Consider the following 21,161-nt stretch of genomic DNA (forward strand, 5'->3'; position numbering starts at 1 on the left):
TTATTAGTTCTAATATGAGTCCACCACTAACATCACATTTATGTTTATCAATGATTATTTGAAAATTATTAAAGTCACATCAGCAGTTTGTAAAAATGTTGTAAAATAGTTTGTGTCTAAAGCATTACTCAATAAATAATGAATATAGAAAGCAGGACATATTATTCAACTATAAAACTTTTTAGTGACTAATATTTGTGATTTGAACTCTAAACTCTCATTGTTCCAATAATTACTAAACTAAAAAAAAAAAAAAGCCTTTAGATTGCATATAAACATTTTGGTATCAATTTTTTTTTTCTTTTTTTGGTAGCTTATATGTATAGTATTTATCGAAAGATATAGTTTTTTTTTTTTTTTTATAACTTTTATGTTAAAAATACAACAAAAAGTGAAAAACTAAAACTAACTTTTTTTTAAAAAAGTTAAAAATTATATTATTTGAAAAAAAAATAAAAAGCAAAAAATAAAAATAAATAAATAAACGAAAGCCAAACTTACTTCACATATATCTGTTTGAAAACAATTTATTTAATTTTTGTTAAAAATATGCTAAAGTATATTTAATTTTTAAAAAAGTGAAATTTTAGAAACTGTAGGTAAAAACTAAAAAAACAAAATTATAAAAACAAAATATTTGCTTATAATCTTGTTCCCAAAAACACACACAGGTTCTCAAAAATAAAGTTTTTTTTTTTTATAATTTTTTTTGTATTTTTTTATTTTTTGTATTTTAAGGATAAAAAAGAAAATTTCGATATTTTCCAATCAGGCTGCAGGTACAGCAGCATGAATAGGCAGACAATACTGGGACAGAGGAAACTTCGGGCCACCTCATCAGATTCACCGAGTCAAAAATATTTTGAAGATAGCTTCGAAAGTTTTCGGTACTGAGAGGGACCCTGTTAATCCATCATATTCATGATCCTCACAAATGTCAAGCAACCACGAGGCCATGAATGAGAGAAATAGTGTAATCTCTCTCTCTCTCTCTCTCTCTCTGTGGGTTTTGCGGTCAGGCTTCACTATCTGGTTGACAATTTTTTTTTTGGTGGAAATCTGGTTGATAATTTAAGCACTTAATGGTTATTACTATACATAAGTCTTTTAAACCACAAAAGTTAAGATTTCAAGATAATTAATTTTGCTGAATTGCTGATTTGCAGTTAGACCGAATTCATTAAAATATTGGGAAATGGATAGGGGGATGCAAACAACAAAACTTGAATTTTATTTTGCTTGTGGATCAAATTCATTATTAATAAAAATAAGTGTAATATAAACTTTTTAAAGTTAGGAGCTGTTTTCATTTTCACTATTTATTTCAAATTTTTTATATTGGACTTTTGTCTTTGATCTGTTTTTATATTGGTTTTGTTGTCTATTATGTTAATAATTTAGATCGTTAAGCCATAAGTGTCAAATAAATGTCATATATTAAGACACATAGTCCATATAAGTCTAAATTTGTTAGCAATTTGATCATTAAATACTAAATAAGTGACATCCATTAATATGCATCACCCACGCAAGTCCATTATTGTTAGAAAACCATTTGTTAGATTCTAAATAAGTGTTATTCATTAAGATACATCACCTATATATTGTCACGTGTCACTAGATTACTAATAAAAATGAACAACATGACTAATATGAAAATATAATTAAACATAAAGGGTTAAAATAAAATTTTTGAAAAGTAAATGACAAAAATGAAACCAAATTTAATCTTTAAAGGGCCAAAAGTATACTTTTATTTAAAAAAAAAAAATAGTTTGAGAAAAAGTTCAAGAATGTTGATGCTCATTTTTTCTAAAGATCCAATTCTTTTTAGGCACATTATCGTTATTTGTATTATTTCATCCTCGAACATGGCCAAGCCCATGTAATTCAATGGAGAAATTAAAGGAGTGTGATAAAGAGGGTAAAAAGCAGGTCTATTTCGGGCTTAACTATGTGTTCAAGTGGTAAATTTTGCAAAGCAGGTTGAGAACACTAGTAATGTCTATGAGCCCATAAACAAGTTTATGCGTTGGCCACAAACACTTGAAAAAACATAAGACTGATCTGCTTTATTTAAATGAAATCTCGGTTGAATTGCTCTTAAGCCATGAGAAGCATGTTGGCTTCAATAAATGCCTATTGACATATTCCCATTTTAATTTAACCAGTCTCTTAGAAGTAGTTTCCCACATGACAAAGAAAATTTAGTCAACAAATTACCTGAAATCATTGCAAAACTAGGTTGCCCTAATATCTAAATTAGAACAGAGCTCAAGGTTGTCATTCTTTAAAATATCCAGCAACCAAAAAACTTCGATTCTTATTTTAGAGAGATTAGGCATGTTCTAGACCTGCTATAAAATCTTGTCAACAATTCATGCATTAATCAAATTTATCTACCCACCAATTATACTTATTCTCCAACTTAATCCTAATCTTTTAATATAAGAAGCAGTTAATCTTAATGCTTTGTGTGTATGTTTTAGAACAAATACCTCTCTCTCTCTCTCTCCATTTTATTATTTGTGACTAAATAAAGATACGAATTATTCATCGTTGATTTTGCGTTAAACTGAATAGTGGGCTCAACTCTCTTCATTTCAAATCCAGGTTGATTGGCACAACTTCATTTTCCATTTGCCACTCCAAAATCGACCCCAAGAAGGAACAAATGACTCTTTTTTTCTTTGATAATTTGATAGTTTTAAACTTATCTCTAACAGCTTTATAATTTATTTTTAGTAAATTATAAATTATACCCTTAAAGTTTAGCAGTGTTTGAATTTTACATCCTGAAATTTCAGAATTTAGAGGTGTAAATAAAATCCAAACACTCTCAAACTTTAGAAGGTAAAATCCAAAATTTTAAATCTCAGGATGTAAAATCCAAAAACTCCCAAATTTCAGAGGGTAAAATCCAAATTCTAAAACTCTAAAGTGTAAAATTTACACACTCCCAAACTTTAAGGGTGTAATTTGTAATTTGTCCATTTGTTTTTTATTTTCTTCTTTGAGAATATAGCTTTTAAAACTTCAGGGCCACTTATCAGCTTAAACACCCTAGGACCACTTTTAACCATCTCGCTAATTGAAAAACGGATTGAAGACATCATATTAGCTTTAATATCAAGGATTTAGGACCACTTTCATTGTTGCAATGGGAACTGCATTAGGGACCTCTCATAAATATAGGACAGTATGATTGAAAGCACCATTATATGGTGAGATATGTGATATGTCCTACATTTTTCATTATTTTCTATCTTAAAACTTTTCTTATTTATAAATAAAACCTTAAGGGCTCTGAATAAGTAGGTGGTATTAGGTGTTTTCGGTGTATGCATCCCCTCTCTCTCTTACATGAGGATAGACCTTACAAATATGAGGTTCACACTGATGTGAGAAGGAAAATACATGGTGTTTTCCCCGGAACAAGATAAGGTTTGTATACTGACTGACACTAGGATATAGCCAACACCATTTCTCTTGAGATATGTTGTTTCCAAAAGGCAGCAGTTCCTTTCACACCCTTTGGCTTCAAAAACCAAATGAAACAAGGGGCTTCAAGGACATGAGTCTCTGTATCCGAGGACAATACCTTTTTTTTTTTTTTTTGATACACGAGGACACTACCTTTCCATTTAGGTACAGATATTCACATGGGTGAGCAGCACATAATGGCATGTGGCAGGCCCTTTCAGTTTCATGTGAATCTCAGCAAGTTATTTAATCCTCTAATATACCTTAAAGTTGGCAGTTGGGTATATTTTGGAACTTTCCTTCCCCTTTCCACTTATACAAAATTTACTGTTTCTTTTAGAATAAAAATCTATTTTTTGTATTTTAGATAACCATTCTTAAAAACAACAATGTCTGATTACATATTTTATATTCTATTTTGATTAAAACATCACATTTCCTTAATTGTTTAATCATGTTTCTTTTTTCATATACAATTCACTCCCGAGAAGTGCAAAGAAATAATAATAAATAATAAAAATAAAATTTTTTTTTCATCAACTACAAGACTTGTATATTTGCACAAACACATAGCAAAATTCCATTTTGCATATCCTGTTCATAATTTGATATGGATGATTTTTGGGATTCGTTGTCTATATTTTAGGCTTTATGCTATTTTACATGAGCTAGAATGCTCTACATACTTAACACCCAACCTTTTTTCTTACATATAATCATGGCTTGATACGCTTATATAATAAAATGCATCTTATATTTGTTGACATTTCAGACAGGAATATTAAGCAGCATAATGGGGTGTTCTACATTTTAAAACCTTCCTTTCTCAAATAATGAACTCTAATCTAGCTTATGAAAATAAAATTCATCATTTAGACTAAATTTTACTGAATGGATTGGTACTTGAGCTCTGGATCTTTGTTCCTGCATCTTAGATGAGTGAAGATAACATAGCATTTCATGTGTGGTTCTTGTACTAATTATTTGTATTTAAGAAGTTATTGCTAAATGCTAATTTACCAAAGAATTTTTTCCTAAGGTTGGGTATTCAGTCACATGTATCTGATTAAATGATAAAACATCTCAATGAACTTAATCAAAAGTTCCACAATTACCATAACTTTAGGCAGATCATATAATCAGGGTGGGCTCGAGCATTATTATCATATAATCCTTGGGGCCAACCCAAAGCCATCCTCACAATTTCACCAGGTACATTGTAAACGAGTCTGACTTCAGTAATCCTTCTCTCAATTGGACCAACCATTTCCACCTTCTCATTTACCAAAGCAACACATGAGCCTGATTACTAAAAAGCTATAGGGCAACTATTTGTTTGAACCAGAGGTGTATTACAAACACCGTCCATCCAGTCCAGCCAATTTCAGACTTCAGACCACCCATGTCATTGAACAACATTACTGCAAAAACATAAGAGCAATTTAAGAGTTATATACAAGTAAGCTAGATTAGGATAAGGCAAAAGGCAAATGGCCAAATATGGGTCACTTGTTGGTATTGGATCAATGGGGCATCCACTCTGGCCACTGGCCAACAGCACCACTTGACCTGGGATTATATTCTGTGTATACTTCACCTACAGTTTCATCCATAGAAAAAGAAAAGGCCTAAATTGTGCCCAGGGCACATTCTCCAATTGTCATAGTAACATGCTTGCAAACACATGAATTGCAAATTGCAGTCCAACACACTGCTGGTCCACAAATCCAGACTCAATCTGGAGGTTATACTTTAAATCCACCACGTGATTCACATGCCACTCAAAAGGAAACAAAAGTTTAAGCTACAAACAAATATACTTGATGCTGATCTTGTATAAATTATTCATGAAATCTACACCTGCTTTTTATTATTATTATTATAAGTAACCGAAATCTAGACATCTGGCGCATCAAATAGTTGAGTAAACTGTTCGATCATCAAAATATATGCAATATCCAGCAAACAAAGGAATTCAGAGAAGAAAAAGGTGTAAAAATTTAAATATAACTGCTGTTTTATGACAAAACAAAGAGACTTGGTCCATAGAGACATTCATAAAGAATGCAACAATTTAGTGTTTCTCAAGGAAAACATTTCCAAGAGATCCGAAAGGAGATGTGGCTATCTGTTGCTGGCAATTTGATGAGCCAACAGAATTCATTGTTTCACATGGTCCATTAAAGCAAAATAGCCATTTAATTTGTTGACATCTCACTTTTTGAGGAAATATCTACACAGTTGATCAGGTGACAAACAAAAAGATAGGGATGATACTATTATTGCAACCTGAAATGCCTATTTCTTCCCCTTGGGATCTAAATTCATCTCTTGAAGGTTCAGCAACAGATCACTTGAATCAAGGAAAACTTTGTTGGCTGAATTTGAGACAGTATGAGCAATTTCTCTCGCAGCTTCGATCTTCCTTAAAGTGGTAAATGCTGGATTGTTGGCGATAGCTTGACCAATCAGCTGGGCACTCTTGGCTTCACCCTAATATTGGCGGGAGAAGAAAATTAAGTGAGACATTTACATCATCCAGAATGCAACACTAAATCCATAAAAGACACCAATGCTTTTTAATTACAGATTAGCAATGACACTTAATAAAAAAATTACAGATTAGCAATGACATGATTCCCGTTTTTCCCACACTATTTCCCACTGCCATATTTCCAAATTAGTTCTACTAGCAATGATATCATGGGCAAAAATGTTGAGCAGGGAAAACACCAAGTTCTTTCTATAAAAGGTTCATAAACAGTTAAGAGCAAACACAGGTATGCAGTAACATAAATCCAATTTAATATCAGTATCTAAATTTGAGGATTAAGAATTTGTTCTATGTTACCTGAGCTCTGATAATAGCACTTCTCTTGTCTTGTTCAGCCTTCTCCACAATAAATTTAGCCCTCTCAGCTTCTTGTGCAGCTACCTGTTTGGCTTCAATAGCAGCTGTAAATTCCTTCCCGAAAGTTAAACTCGTAATTGACACATCATCCAGTGCAATATTGAATTTGGCTGCTCGAGCTACTAAAACTTCCCGTATTTCCCTACTAACAGCCTAGAAAGAAAAGGTCAGAAGCATCAGGATTAAGCAAATGATCCATATGATAAAAATATGCAAAACAGAACATCTGCACAAACACTTTCCATTGCCCATTGAACTTAATCCTAACCAGGAAGGATGCAAAATGAAGTCCAAACCATTGGTGATTTTCACTACTTTCAGTATTTAAATAAAGAATTGGAGTGCAAAATCAAACTGTGAAAAAGTATAGGCCTTGCTGCTAACCTCTCTCTGAGTAATGAGCTGGCTGGCATTATACCTTGCAACCACAGCTTTCAGAGTTTCATGAATAATTGAAGGCAGGACCCTTTCATTAAAATTCTCACCAAGGGTTCGATAAATTGTAGGTAACTGATTTGGCACAGGACGGGTAAGAACTCGAAGACCGATTTTCACCTATAAAGTGAAACCAAGATACATGTTATGTAAAAATCAGAATATATGACAGATTGTGATCACACAAGTATTAAATTTGAGCACACAAATTTAACCTTGCAGAAACAATATTATAACAGCCATCAGAACATCAACATCCTATATAAACTCTTCAGCCTTAACCATGAAGGCATTTTTGGGCATAGAACTGCTTCAACTGTATCTGTATGTGAGTACAGAAAACTCCACAAAAAATAGGGAGGAGCTGAGGAGAAGAGCGCATCTCATCTTCTCTCTCTCTCTCTCTTTGGTGGGGGGTGGGGGGGGGGGGGGGAGGGGGGGGAGTGGAGATCAACAAATTCGTGTTAACTCTTTAACTTTTTGAGATTACTGAAGCAGTAAACAAACTACAAGACATACAGGGAGGCAAGTCTAGAACCCATACAGGATTCAAACATCACTAGAAGAATTGACAAGTGTGACAACCAACCCCATAACTTGATACTATCCATAATACATCATTAAGGCAAAGTAAGCATTAACATCCAGAAAAAATCCGTGGAAGAAAGAGAGAGAAGAAAAAAACAAACATCAGAACAATCACAAAGGATCAGGAATACAAAAAGTTTCCTAGAGGTGCTACAAGAGGTTTACATAAAAATTTCAAACTTTTGGGTACATGGTTTTAGACAATGGTATCCACACTCTAAATGGTGAGTCAATGTCTGAAAAAATAACATCATGGTAATATAGGCATCTAAGTGCAACATCACCCTCATTTTTCCAGTACTGATGAAAAATAATTTCAACGAACTCCTCGAAAAATAATTCACAAAAACAAAATAAGATCTAGCAAATAAGGGTTCTTAGAATTCATTACAATATTGGCAATTAACATCTTCTATACAAATGGAGAAATAATTGAAACATGATAAGTAATGTACAAGATTCATCATGACACAGTCTACAAAAATCACATAGCATCGATACTGAGACCTTATGAGTGATATCAGTTGCTATATTTAAGTGCTTGATAAAATCACATTTCAAGCTCTATGATATCCCAAAGTGTTCAACCTGTAACCTTTTTTTTAACTGAAAAGATAGTCATGATATAGTTATTTTCATATTGCAGTGAAGCAAACCTAGTTAGTTCCCATGGTCATTGTTCACTTAGGAAGTTTGTTCTTAACATTATATAAAGCTAAAACAATGCTTATAGCCAATGTCAATCGGATCTCCCAAAGGGGCAAAAACAAAGCACACTCAAATAATTGCAGACATTCATACAAAAAATGATAGGCAAAGGGAAAAGAAAATCCAATGCGTAGAGAGAGAGAGAGAGAGTAAAATCTCAGTAATTCTTTCTTTTAAGCATACTGGAAAGAAAAAATGACAGGAGGCACCTCAATACTTAGTTTAAAACAACAAGAATAGAATTCCTGCAGTTTCTCATGACACATAACTAATTCCCCTGGGGTAGATCTACTCCAATGTTTTCAATTTTTATTTTTTATTTTTTTGGATAGGAATGGCTAAAAATATCCTGAACAATAAAGCATTTATGCCCCAACTTAAATTTATATATGAAATCAAGAAAAATGAAGAAAGAAATTATACAAATGGTTAAGAGAAGAGGGTAAATTATGGAAACCACAGCCGTGAATGCATAACATGAGGGAATTTAATCAACAACAGAGTTGGAGCAATTCTCTGTAACAGAAACAAGAAAGGCATTTACCATCTGGAGGTCACGGCTTCCTGAAGTACTCTCCACTAGATGGGGTCGTGCACGGACATCATAGATGATTGGCCTCTCAAACCATGGAATGATAATGTGTGTCCCTTCAACATAAACCTGCATAACCAGAATTTAAGACCCAGAAATTTGGAAAAATAAGGGAAAATATACATATACAATGATGGAAGGTATATGAATTTCATGAAGGTAAGAGAACAAAATAGTTTTATCCGGGCTCAACAATCACATTATAAAGCCATCACTATGTTATAGATCACATTTGATTTGACTTGAGCATCCAATTTTAAGCTCCAGTGGATGCAAAATTGTCTTGATTCTCAAAAGAAAATTGCTTAAATTAATACAAAATGACTAGCTGACATTGACATTTCAAAACATTTTAAGTTAATCAGTTCTGATGTGAATAGTCAATTCCTAGAGTACAAGAAAGCTATTGCAACATATTGACCTGATCTTTGACACCACCTATACGGTTGAACACAATTGCTCGATGCCCTCCGTCAACATTATAGAGACTGTTGGCAGCTGCGTACACGCCAACCCCACCAAGAAGTCCCAACTTAAGCAAAGTAGAAGCTGCGCCACCACCTGGAACCTTGGGAACTTTAACATTGTTGAAATTCATGTTCCTGCAATTTCAGTATAGTTAAAGTCAGAAAATCAAATGAAAGTGTTCAACCAACCCTTCCATCATAAGCAGGAACCGGAAATCCAACTAGAAGCCATATATATAAATGTAAGTATATAAACAATGAATTCAGAAGAATGGAATTCATGTTAACGATAGAAAACCAACAAAACTACAAAAAAGAAACTCGAGATGAACATAATAGAATACACATAGATTACCAAAAAAAAAACTTATTTGTTTCCAGTAGACACGAAATGCCCTCATTTTATTAGTCAGCACATGAAGTAAATCCAAATTTTCTTAATCGAACAGGCAACTCTTACTTGTTTTCCCAACTTCATTTTCTACTTAAAAGGATATTTAAAACTCACACTCATATCAAGTAGATTACAGATTCACAGTCAGTCATAGAAGCAGATTCTATTCAATTTCAAAATGGTGAAACCCCATCATTTAGCTGCCCAGAAAAATGATATTTTTTCTCAGAAAATGAAAAACCCAAGTCAAGAAATATCTAATACATTATAACCCAGAGCCCAAAATGTGTGATTTCGTTCTATTCCCACACTTTCTATGCAACCAAACTGAACACAACATAAACAGAAAATACAAAAAACACAATACAATATAGATTACTTTCTTTTTCCTAAACTTTCTCAGAGACCAGAAAGACGAAAAAATAGGGAGAGAGAGAGATTCATAGATCTCCATACCTTCTAGTCTTCACCGCTAGATGAGTACAGGAGGGTTTAGGGTTTAAGAGCGAGAAAAATAAACGAAGGGCCACTTAAAAAGAAATAGGAGTATGGGGATAGAGGTTTTGGGCTTACAGGGCCGGGCATTTATTGGGTCCATAATTGATTTTTGAGTTAAGTTATTTGATGTTTTAAGGATGTTATTTTTTTTTTTTTAAATATATATATATATATATATTAGAAATTTTTTTTGTAAGAAAATGAAAAATCAACTGAATTTTTTTTTAAATATTTAGGTTTTTCATGAAAGTAGTATCAAAATTTTTCTAAAATGGTCATTTAACAAATACTCTAAGAGTACTTGTTAATAGGACCCTCAATTTTTTTAAAATTTGTGTCCATTCCATGATAATCTGTAATTTTTCTACTTAGGTGTGTTCACCAAACCGCAAAAATTGCACCAAAACTGCTTGCAAAATGATATAATCACACTGCATTACAAGTAACAATGCACAACACTACATAATGTAGTGCAATTTGCGGTTTTATAAAAGGAAACCGCGCATGGCACCCTTTCTATATATTAATATATTTATTTTTTTAATATTACATATATTATTAATAGTTTAATGACCCTAGTTTTCAAAAAAAAAAAAGTTTAATAATCCTAGCAAGTGTTAATTAGAAAAGTCAACCCAAAATAAAGAAAAATTGCTCAATAGTTTAAAATTTAACCCAACACAAAGGGAAAAAAATAGTTTTGGGCTAGGCAGAAAATGCCCAAAAATTGGAAAATATACCGGTTTCAAATCACATCTTATACACTGCACCGCACCACATATGTGACCACATAAATGAGGTACGGTACGGTTATGGTTTTTGGCTAAACTCTAAACCGCACCGCACATATGACTGCAAAAATGAGGTGCGGCGCAATTATGGTTTTGGCTAAACCCCATTGCAAAGTACAGTGCTAAAAATTGCCAAAACAACACCACATCGCACAGCAAACACCCCTACTTCTACCTTATGTCTTCTTTTTTTTTTTTTTTGATGGATACTGTAGATTTTCAATCTATAAATCCGCTCCATGATGATTGATCTTTATTATTTTTCCAAGACACCAATTTACGTTATGTCTAGAGTTTCATTTGTTTCGATGAAAAATATTTCCTATCCGTAAATTATTTTAAGGAATATTAGATATTTTCAAGTGTTTGGTTGCATTCTTAAAAATGATTTAAAAAACATTTTCAAGTATTTTGTTGCATTCTTGAAAATGATATGAAAACCTTTTTTTTTTTTTTTTTTAAGGGGAGAGAAGTTTAGATTAAAAAATTCATGACTGGCGACCAGTTGCAGCATTAGCGGTGGTTGGCTACTAAAATGGATGAGTCTAGGCTTGAACTTGCTCCCAACAAGGAAATAAGCATGTCCAAAGCCCAAAACATTGGGCCACACACATTTTGTTGGTAGGAAAGGAGAAATTAATATATATAAATACAATTTAAGTATCAAATTAAAAAAGAATTAATTAAATAACACGTCACGGTTTAACTTTGATTGAACCTTGTTCCAACCTCAAAAATTTTGAACCTCTGATTTTTTTGGTTTTTTGAAAGGTTTGGTTTCAAAATCATGGATAAATCTAGTCAACTTGAAAGAAAACTGTTTTTTAGGGCCAACCTTTTGAAGAAAAAAACCATCTTTGAAAAATTCAAAACCTTAACCAATAAGTTCCACTTTTTATACTAACTTCCTCCTATAAGGGAGCATTCTTAGAATTACTATGAACTAAGAAACCTCCTCTGACAAGATTTCATAAACTGAACACATATAGATCTATTTTATGAAACTCACGGCTTGCTACTGCTGGAGGTATAGAGAACCTGAGTTAAATGTTTTTTAAAAATATTGGCCTCACAAGTTCTCTTTTATTATGGCATAATTTTTGGCCCTCAGAGATGAACTCAGTTTAGCATTTAACTTTGAAATTTCCAAAATTAGTGTAGAATTACATGTCAAAATGTAAATTAGTGTAGAATTAGATGCCAAAGTTGTTGGGGGGATCTTCTCACCACCAATTGTACTACTAACTTGGGTTTAAATTGTCACCCTTACAATATCCTGGATTTTGACCACTGGTTGCTACTTCGGTTTTTTGTGGAGGCACAATTCTATCACACCCACCATGAAGGAAACCATCTGGCTGATTTGCTAGCCAAAGTGGGAATTAAGAGTTGTGAATCTTCTACTTTTTTTTGTTGTGAGCCAATTATTGGAAGATGTTGAGGCATTTCTTACTCCCAATAGGCTATAAATGAACTAAATTGTTTATAAAACTTGAACTTAGTTTAATAAAAAACTTGTTCATATTTGTTAGTTTATAAACAAACAAATAAACGAGCCGAGCCCAAGCCTCTCTCAAAAAAAGTTCATGAATGGACTCATGAATAATATGACTTGATAAAAAGTAAGCTAAGCCTATACTTATTTATGAATTTGGTAATAAGTTTGATATGGTTTGACATATAAACTTGTGTCTTACTTTATTCGTTTAGGAACAACTTATTTAGTTTTTTGCTGATTTTTTTTTCCCTAAAAGTGTGCTAAAATATATTTTTATTCTTTAAAAGTGAGAAAAAAAGAAAATGAAAAAGTGAGGTTTTAAAAAGCAGAAAGCTAGCTTATAAACTATTCCTAAACAGGTAATAAGACTTCAATTAATTGAGAATTAAAACCATTTGTCCAAACCAAATGAGCTTGATAATGTACTTATGGTAGATCTTAAGCACAAATGTTTGATATTGAGCTTAAGTTTAAGCTTGATACTACGCTCGAACTTGAACATTTTACTTTTATTGTCAAGCTGAGTTCAAATATTCATTACTTTTATTGAAAAAATTGTGTTAAAATTTTTTTAAAATGGTATATTAACAGTTGTTTGTGTACCCGTCAACACTAACCTTTTCTTTTCTGTTGATGGGACATGACCCTTTACTTTAATTATGTCTTAAGATTTCGGCTTTTCCAAATTTAAAAACGAAAAGGAAATGCGGACAAGAAAGAGAAATGGACCATGTGGTGTGAACTGTGATAAAGTTATTGACGTTGTAAGGAATCACGATCTTAAAAAATAATAATAAGATATGTTTTTTTTTTTCTTTTTTTGGTTGATAAAATAATAATAAGATAAATGTTGACGAATCACGAACAATTTATGCGTCTCCAACTGGAAACCCTCTTGGCGACGCACTATCTGACGCGGCTCCACCAATAAACCCTTCGGAGTTCTGCATCTTTCTTTGCCAATTTCGATTAGTTTATTCTCTCTCTTTGCTGAGTTTGCTTTGCAAAAACAACACCTTTTTCTCTCTCACATTAACATTTTCATCCAACTGTAATTATTTTGTCTCTGTCTCTGTCTCTGTCTCTGTCTCTCTGTGTGTTTTTTTTTTTTTGGTTGGAAATGGACGAAGTGATGACAGCCGCAGATGCGTCTTCGAGAGTCAGATCGGAGCCGTCCATGATCCCCTCCAACCTTCCTCTCCTCACCGCTTTCCTCTCCTGCGCTCTCGCCCAGTTTCTCAAGCTCTTCACCACCTGGTAATACTGATACCCTCTCTCTCTCTCCCAATTTTTTTCTGTACAACCATAATTGGGTCCTCAAAAAAGTAATTGAAAAGAAAAAAGGGAAATTGAAAAAAAAAAAAAAAAAAACCCATTTTTTATTACTACTGTAGATTGCTTTGTTTGTTTGTCTTCATGGGTACTTTCTCTTTTGCAGTTTTGTTGGATTATCTAAGATTTTTAGTCAATATCTAGCCTCTCACTGAATTTGGAGCCTCTCTGTGTGTAGAGGAATAGTTTGGGTCCTCAAAAAATCAAGGGAAAGACAAAAAATAAACCCTTTATTGATTGTTGTGTATTGCTTTGTGTGTGGGTGGGTGTTAATGGGGATTCTTGCTTTTGCTAGATTATATACAAATTTAGTAAATATTTGGGTTCTCAGTTGTCACTGAAATTTGGTCACTCTCTCGGCAGAGGAATAGTTTGGATCCTAAGAAAGTAAGGGGGAACCTCGGTTTTAATTCTTGTGTATTAGTACATTCTTGGTGGGTGTTAGTGGGCAATCTTTGTTTTCCTGGATTATATAGGAATTTTGGTGAAAACTGATATTTGAACTCTCTGTGGTCCGTTTGGAATAGCTTCTTGTCATTGGCTTATTTTGCTTAAAATATAAGTTGGGTATAAGTGCTAGAAAAAGTGAGGCTTTAGGCAGAGGGTGGTGGACCAAAAATACGGCAGAGTGTGGGGGTTAGTGTTCAAATGGTTTCAAGGGCTGAATGTGGTGAGCCTCACACAATGGCAGGATGGGATAGCTTTTTTCTGATAGGTAGATAGTGGGGGAGAGGGAGGTGAGATTTGAACCATGAAGTAGGGGGCAGCCGTTGAGGGAGAGATTCCCAGAATTATTTTGAATAGCACATGATACAGAGGCATAAGTGCTGGACCATTTAATCATTTATGGGGAGACCCATCACTGGGACATCAATTTTGTCAGAACAATTCAGGATTGGGAGCTGGAATCCGTGGTAACTTTCATGGATCTCATTTATTCCAGTCCGATGAGCTGTAATAGACTTGATACACTTTGTTGGAATCCATCTTCAAGGAACATGTTTGAAGTCAAATCCTTTATAAACTATTAAATCCTTCAACCTGGTCTTCCTTCCTGTGGAAAAGTTTGTGGAAGCCTAAAGTCCCAACTAAGGTGACATTTTTTCTTTGGACCGTGGCTTTGAGGAAAATCCTACTATTGATGGAGGCGGCAGGTAATTGTGTTGCATGTATAAGTCATGTATAAGTTGGCTGGGAAAACTATAAAACATCTGCTTCTTCAATGACTTGTTGCTCAAGAGCTTTGGAGTATGGTGTTCATTTTATTTGGGGTCTTGTGGGTTATGTCGAGGGGTGTGTTTGGAGCTTTTTGCAAGTTGACAAGGCAAGTTTGGTTGTAGTGCAACAATAGTGTGATTTGGATCGCGATCCCTCACTATCTCTTGTGGTGTGAGAGAAATGTTAGGACCTTTAAAGGATGTGAAAAGTCTGTAATAGATCTCAACCTTTCCTTCCTCAAATCTTTATTTGGGTGGATGAGTCGTTCCTCTTTACACTTTTGCTAACATGTTTGAGATGCTTGATAGTTGTTCATTTTGTGCTTAATGTTGGTGTATTTTATTATGTACACATCCTGTTTACACATGTACCATTTTAATTGATAATAATTAATAAATGAAATGCTGTTTGTGAATTTTAATTTGTACTAGTTTTTTTTTTTTTTTTTTTGCTTATTTCCCCATATCATGAATGAATTTTTGCCTAATCTTTCAAGGTATCATCCTAGATGTGCAGGTACAAGGAAAAGAGATGGGATTCTCGAAGGATGCTTGGGTCAGGTGGAATGCCCTCGTCACATTCAGCAACTGTAACATCTCTTGCAGTTGCTATTGGCTTGCAAGAAGGAATGGGAGGACCAGCATTTGCTGTTGCGGTGGTCTTGGCATGCGTTGTATGTACTTGTTAACCAGGTCTTGTTCATTCTTTTGTTTGTGTCAGCATGCTCACTTATGATTACTTTAGTCTTTGCCCACGTGTACAAAAAGCTTGCAGTGAAAGTAAGGCAGTTTACTATTACTTTTTGTAATTTATTTTTTGTTATTATTATGTCAGAGTTTACTGCTGGTACCATGAATGAAGAACTTCTATTAGGTTTTTGGGTTATTGAAGTCCTTTTTATGGAGCATCTATCAAGTTTTTCACAGAAGGATTTATTTATGGTACTAGGTTCAATGCTAAACTTGTGAAGTGGTTGCTTTTACTTGCATAAGGGACTTACATCATTTAGGTGTCACTGATTAGCCTCGTATAAAAATTGAATGGTTGCCTATTATTCTTCAAGAAAATTTATTAGCTATCATGTGGACTCCTTGGGACTGGAGCTTCTGGTTATTTTGTCCAATTAATCATTGTATAACAACATTCCTTGTTTTAGTTTGTATCCCTATTTTATTATCAATATCTATAAACTTACATGGGATTGGGCTGCCTAGATTAATATTGATGGCTCCTTGCAGGTAATGTATGATGCTACTGGAGTTAGACTTCATGCTGGTCGCCAAGCTGAAGTAAGATCATATATTGCTAGCAGCGTACTTTGTTACTTGCATATAGTCTATATTGCCTTAGCAATAAATAAAGAGGAATTTGTTACATATTGTTGGATACCTTTGGATTATATCAACATCAGTCATGTTTATCATTGGCTCTATATTACCCTGTTTCTTTTGTTTTGCATAATGGCATTTGGCGCTAGTTTTTGTTATGGAACCTTGCTAATTTTATTTTGTATGTTGCTTATTTCAGTTACTAAATCAAATTGTGTGTGAGCTGCCTCCTGAACACCCTGTCTCTAATGTTAGACCTTTACGAGATTCACTTGGTCATACCCCGCTTCAGGTCTGTTGCTCTTCTTTGGTCTATATTTAATTATTTATACAGATATAATTGTTTCTGTTGTCCTCATGTCAAATACATAGACTTGAATGCTTGATCAAATGATCAGAATATTATTAGCATATGGATTGAAATTTCTATAATGAAAAACAAAAAGGGGCGGGAAAATGGTTTGAAGTTTGTCTATTCTAAAGAGGGAAGTCCACCTTTGGTGGTGCAAATGCTAAGACTCATTACACTTTGTATTCTATAAGACTATAACACAGAAAGATCTTGTATTCTATACTTCTCCATAGATCAAAATACCGTTAAAGAAAGATCTTGTTATGATGTTCTATACTTCTCAAGGCATGGAGATCTTACCTATTTAATTTCTTTGACATAAGTGACAAAACTTACCATTGATGTTAATGTATTAATACCTTAGGTGAAAATAATTAAAAAAAAAAATTGTTTTATTCCTTTTTATTTTTTATTTATTTTTTTATAATATTTTCTCAATGGATGAAAACCTATTTATTTACTCTTGCAGCTATTGATCTATTTTTTTCTCGAAGTTGTTGCTTCAATTATAATCATATTAGTGGTAGGAAGCTACTTTGAGAATCAATGTTTTGCCTTGCAAAGTCTATTGATCTCAAGAGGTGTCTATTATATGTCCATTCTAATGGGAACAAGTGAAGCTGATAATGTAGTTCTCACGCCAACAAAATGGCCTGTTTTAACCTCTTCATAGCTGTAGCTGGTAGCCTGGTACTTGTTCCTTTTACGTCCATAGTGCAATTGCATTTTTTGTTGAAGACAAAAAGGTTGCCAGAATTCCTTTTGATAGTCAAGGCATAAATGTTCTATTTGAAGTCATTCGTCCTTAAAGTTGATCATACACACACCATTTGCATGCTCAATCTCATGGTTTGAAACATGAGACTTGAGAGTGAATGATCTGTTTGTTTTTGTGTGATTTTTTTTCCTTGATCAAAATGACTAAAAACTTGTTATACTAATGATATAACTCTAAAAGAATATTGTTCTGTTGGTATTTCTGTAGGTTGTTGCAGGTGCTATATTGGGATGTGTGGTAGCGCTCCTCATGAGAGGTTCTAGTTAAGGGGATGATATAGTGAATGGCAATATTTTGGTCATTCTAGTCAACAATTACCAAGCTGGCAAGCTTTCAATGTGGTCAGAAGCTTTTCTGCATTGAGATTTGGATTTGGAAAGAGAGGTTTCAGAGTTGAGACTATAGTGATTCTTAATTTGATGTATGCATACTAGTCTTCATACGAGTGGCTTAATGTTAGATGTAATTAATTCCTTGTTATTGGTCTAAAATGTTCAACTATCTTCTATAATGGTCCTGGATTAACAATTCTTACCAAAAGCTCCGCAGTTTTTATTTTCGTTATAATTGGGGGAAGGAGATTTGTTCTTTTCCAGGGGAGAGTTGGACGATGCTACTAAGCAATAACTCTACAAGGCTCTTGGTAAAAGCTCCACATGTTTGTTCTTCTGAAGTACTAATATAGTAATATGAAATATCTGTTTCTGATGAATCTTTAAGATAGGCTACTTCGTTTTTACTCAATTCTCACGACAGTTTTGAGTTTACAAGGAAGATTTAAAAGAAAAATTATTAATTACTTTTTAATGAGAGGTACGATAAATAGACTGTATCATAAGACTAAGACAATAATTAGTTTTTGGTGTAGGTGAGGTTTGAATTTCAGTTTTTATTCAAATGACAAGAGACTTTACCAGTTGTGTTAAAGGGATCTCATAAGGGAGAATGAATTCTAGTAGCAATCAAACTAAACTCTAATGGCACATTTTTAAATCAATGAAGATAGTATTGAGCAAGTGAGACTGAGTTTTTAATTCAACAGGTTGATTAAAAAATTAGAGGCATGCTATTTAACTCAACAATTAACTTGTATACATCTGAATTGTGTTATTTAATTTTATTCAATGTGTATACATCTTGGGAAATAGTTTATGTCAATCCTGATATCACAAATGAATCTGACTTGAATTCCATCTGTATCCTTTTTTTTTTTTTTTTTTTTTTTTTTTTTTTTTAATGGGCCTGGGTAGGTGGGGTCGGTTCCAAAGTTGTTGAGGAGAAGAGACAAGAGGAGTAGTAAATGCATTAACACCCATCAACTGTCTCTACATTAAAAAATGTCGGTGGATGGGTGGAATGCTTTAAATTGAGGCAAATGAAGGTCTCTGATTGTTTTGCAGTCGCAGTCAACAAAGAATAACAAGGATCCAGTATTATCTTCTGTGTCTTGCAACATGCCTAAAAATAACATCAAAAGTAGGTCAGTAGCCTCGTGGGACAGGTGCATCTTGGCTTATAACAATATGAAAGTTCTTTTATTTATTTATTTTTCTTTCTTTTGTAGCAAATTTCTTTGAACCCTACAAAATAGCATCAATTAGATTAAAAAAAAAAAAAAAAAAATCTAATGCTTGCATGATGCATCATGAATTTGTCCAACCCAAGATCCAACCCCATCCCTTACCACTTAAATAAATAAATAAATAAAACTTGTTTTTAGACATAAATCCAAAATTGAAGACTTTTGCTATATTTTGGGAGGGGAAATGGTGCCTAATGTTGAGAAGCTCATGTTTCCTAGGCAAGATTGTTAAATGTTACCTCGCATCCACTTGGGGTAGGAAAAGAAAATTCCAACTCATATAAGCATTCATTTAGTAAATAGAAAATCCCAACTTGGAGTACTATTTAAGAATACATTAGTTTCATACATCCCAACTCAAATAATGATTGAAAAAAAAAAAAAAAAAAACTTATTTTTCAGTCATGGATAGAGTATTAAAGAATCCTTTGTAATATTCATTTTGGGTTGGGAAGTGTGCGAAATAATTTGGGAAGATCTTGTACTTGTAGTGATCTTCTTGGAGGGTTTTTTTTTTTTTTTGATAAGATCTTCTTGGAGGTTTTGGTTGTAGAAAGTTGTGACACAGACATGTATTTGTTGGATATATATAGAGGGCTTTAGGGTTGTGGTCGTATACTATAAATAATGTATTGTGTTACTTGTGTGTGTTGCGTTTGGTTGGTTTGATACTTTGATTTATGTCCATCTCAACAATTAACCCATACCGAGCTAGCCACTAGGTACATGTACGATGTATGCTAGCTATTAAGCTTGTCTATTTTTTTTTTTTTTTTTTCCAACCCAAAAATATAGCCCAATTAGCCCATATTGGGTTAGCCTAGGTAAAATGCACGCTAGCTATTATGCTTGTCTAAATCTTATTACCCTTCCCAGTTTTCGAGGGTCAAGTTAACCCAATATATATATATTCAGCAAAAAAAAAAGTTAACTCAATATATACAATTTTTTTTCCACATGCCAAAAAAAAAAAAAAAGAAAAGAAGAAGAAGAAGAAGAAGAAACTTGATTATATTCTGTTTGTCTTCTTTTCAATATTTAAGAGAACAAATAAGCTCATTTATTAGCAGTGTAGTGTGTACTTTTTTTTTGAGAAAGAGTGTAGCGTGTACTTAATTTGTTATTTTAAGTTGGATTTAGAATTCATCACTTCATTTAAGTACCACACATTTTCACATATACTTTATCTCAACTATCCAAATTGGTAGAAAAGAAAACGTTACAAACTTGCGGTTTGATGATTAGCGGAAAAAAGAAAAGAAAAGAAACTTGCGGTTTGATATTAACTATTTTAACAGAAGAAGAAGAAGAAAAATAAAATGGCTAAATTCTCCTCTAGGTAGGAGCTCTCTCTCTCGTCTTTGAACGAGTTTACTCCCTCCCTTGGCTGTACCAAGGGGCTGTCTTTTCTTTTGTTTTGTTGGGTGCGATGGCGGATGAGGTGATTGATAGATTGGAGAATATGAAACTTACAACGGAGGAGGAAGAAGTTATAGTGGTTTCCGATGAAGAAAGGAAAGATGAAATCGAAAGTTGTGAACAGAGTTTAATTGGAAAATTCCTTACGTGCAAACCGTTCAATAAGAGGGCGGCTTATAATACGATTAAGAAGGCGTGGGGTTTACACGATGGTGTTCAGATTATTGAAGTTGGTCCAAACCTTTTCCAATTCAAATTTCACACGGAGTTTGATTTGGAGAGGGTGCTTAAAGGGGGTCCGTGGTCTTTTGATAATCAAGCACTAATGTTACTCAGGTGGCAGAAAGGTATGACGGCCAAAAATGTGAAATTTGAGACGGTCTCTCTATGGGTTCAAATTTGGGGGGCTCCCTTTGACATGGTGTCTCCAAAGGTGGCGGCAGAGGTGGGAAGGAGGCTTGGGGTTGTTGAGGAAGTAGAGAGGAAGCAGAAACATGAAACGCAGAACCTCTTTATGAGGGTTAAGGTTGCGCTACCGATATCGAAACCGATCCGGAGAGGTGGTTTTATAGCAGGTTCGGAGGGGGGCCGTACGTGGGTTACCTATAGGTACGAGAGGCTCCCAATCCTCTGCCATTACTGTGGCTTGCTGGGTCACGACGTTCGTCATTGTGCGGGCTTCTTTGCGGCGTCAAAGAATGGAGGCGAGGTGGACTGTCAGTACGGCGAGTGGCTGAAGTCTATGGGGGCACGTTCATGGTCTCCACCTAAAAGTGGACAGGGCCGA

At 33.9% G+C, this 21,161-nt stretch overlaps 2 protein-coding genes across 4 annotated transcripts; one reads left to right on the forward strand and one right to left on the reverse strand.

Annotated features, from left to right (window-relative positions):
• Nucleotides 1-4,419: 4,419 nt before the first annotated feature.
• LOC115958392 (prohibitin-1, mitochondrial-like) lies at nt 4,420-10,128 on the reverse strand. 2 transcript variants are annotated; one of them, XM_031076807.1, is made up of 7 exons: nt 10,035-10,128; nt 9,139-9,319; nt 8,670-8,786; nt 6,779-6,949; nt 6,335-6,547; nt 5,773-5,976; nt 4,420-4,904 (listed from the first exon to the last, which is right to left on the reverse strand). In XM_031076807.1, exons 2-6 carry the CDS (start codon nt 9,313-9,315, stop codon nt 5,782-5,784), a joined length of 873 nt encoding a protein of 290 aa, XP_030932667.1. In that variant the 5' UTR covers nt 9,316-9,319; nt 10,035-10,128; the 3' UTR covers nt 4,420-4,904; nt 5,773-5,781. The 2 variants fall into 2 exon arrangements, with proteins under 2 accessions (XP_030932667.1, XP_030932666.1); XM_031076806.1 differs by lacking the exon at nt 4,420-4,904 and having other exon boundaries at nt 5,458-5,976.
• A 3,077-nt stretch (nt 10,129-13,205) lies between these two features.
• LOC115958262 (uncharacterized membrane protein YuiD-like) lies at nt 13,206-18,028 on the forward strand. Of its 2 annotated transcripts, none has more exons than XM_031076671.1 (5): nt 13,206-13,622; nt 15,424-15,588; nt 16,154-16,204; nt 16,443-16,535; nt 17,581-18,028. In XM_031076671.1, exons 2-5 carry the CDS (start codon nt 15,424-15,426, stop codon nt 17,638-17,640), a joined length of 369 nt encoding a protein of 122 aa, XP_030932531.1. In that variant the 5' UTR covers nt 13,206-13,622; the 3' UTR covers nt 17,641-18,028. The 2 variants fall into 2 exon arrangements, with proteins under 2 accessions (XP_030932531.1, XP_030932530.1); XM_031076670.1 differs by having other exon boundaries at nt 13,403-13,622; nt 15,432-15,588.
• The last annotated feature ends 3,133 nt before the right edge of the window (nt 18,029-21,161 follow it).

The sequence above is a fragment of the Quercus lobata genome, chromosome 8 (genome assembly GCF_001633185.2).
Source record: "Quercus lobata isolate SW786 chromosome 8, ValleyOak3.0 Primary Assembly, whole genome shotgun sequence".
NCBI lineage: Eukaryota > Viridiplantae > Streptophyta > Magnoliopsida > Fagales > Fagaceae > Quercus > Quercus lobata.

Coding starts and splice junctions, on each gene's coding strand:
- LOC115958262 (XM_031076670.1), top strand. CDS start 13,486: ATGGACGAAGTGATGACAGCCGCAGATGCGTCTTCGAGAGTCAGATCG. Junction 13,623..15,431: donor CTCAAGCTCTTCACCACCTG/GTAATACTGATA, acceptor CTAGATGTGCAG/GTACAAGGAAAAGAGATGGG. Junction 16,205..16,442: donor ATGCTGGTCGCCAAGCTGAA/GTAAGATCATAT, acceptor TGCTTATTTCAG/TTACTAAATCAAATTGTGTG.
- LOC115958392 (XM_031076807.1), bottom strand. CDS start 9,315: ATGAATTTCAACAATGTTAAAGTTCCCAAGGTTCCAGGTGGTGGCGCA. Junction 6,950..8,669: donor GAAGCCGTGACCTCCAGATG/GTAAATGCCTTT, acceptor TTCACTTTATAG/GTGAAAATCGGTCTTCGAGT. Junction 5,977..6,334: donor GTGCTATTATCAGAGCTCAG/GTAACATAGAAC, acceptor CGCCAATATTAG/GGTGAAGCCAAGAGTGCCCA.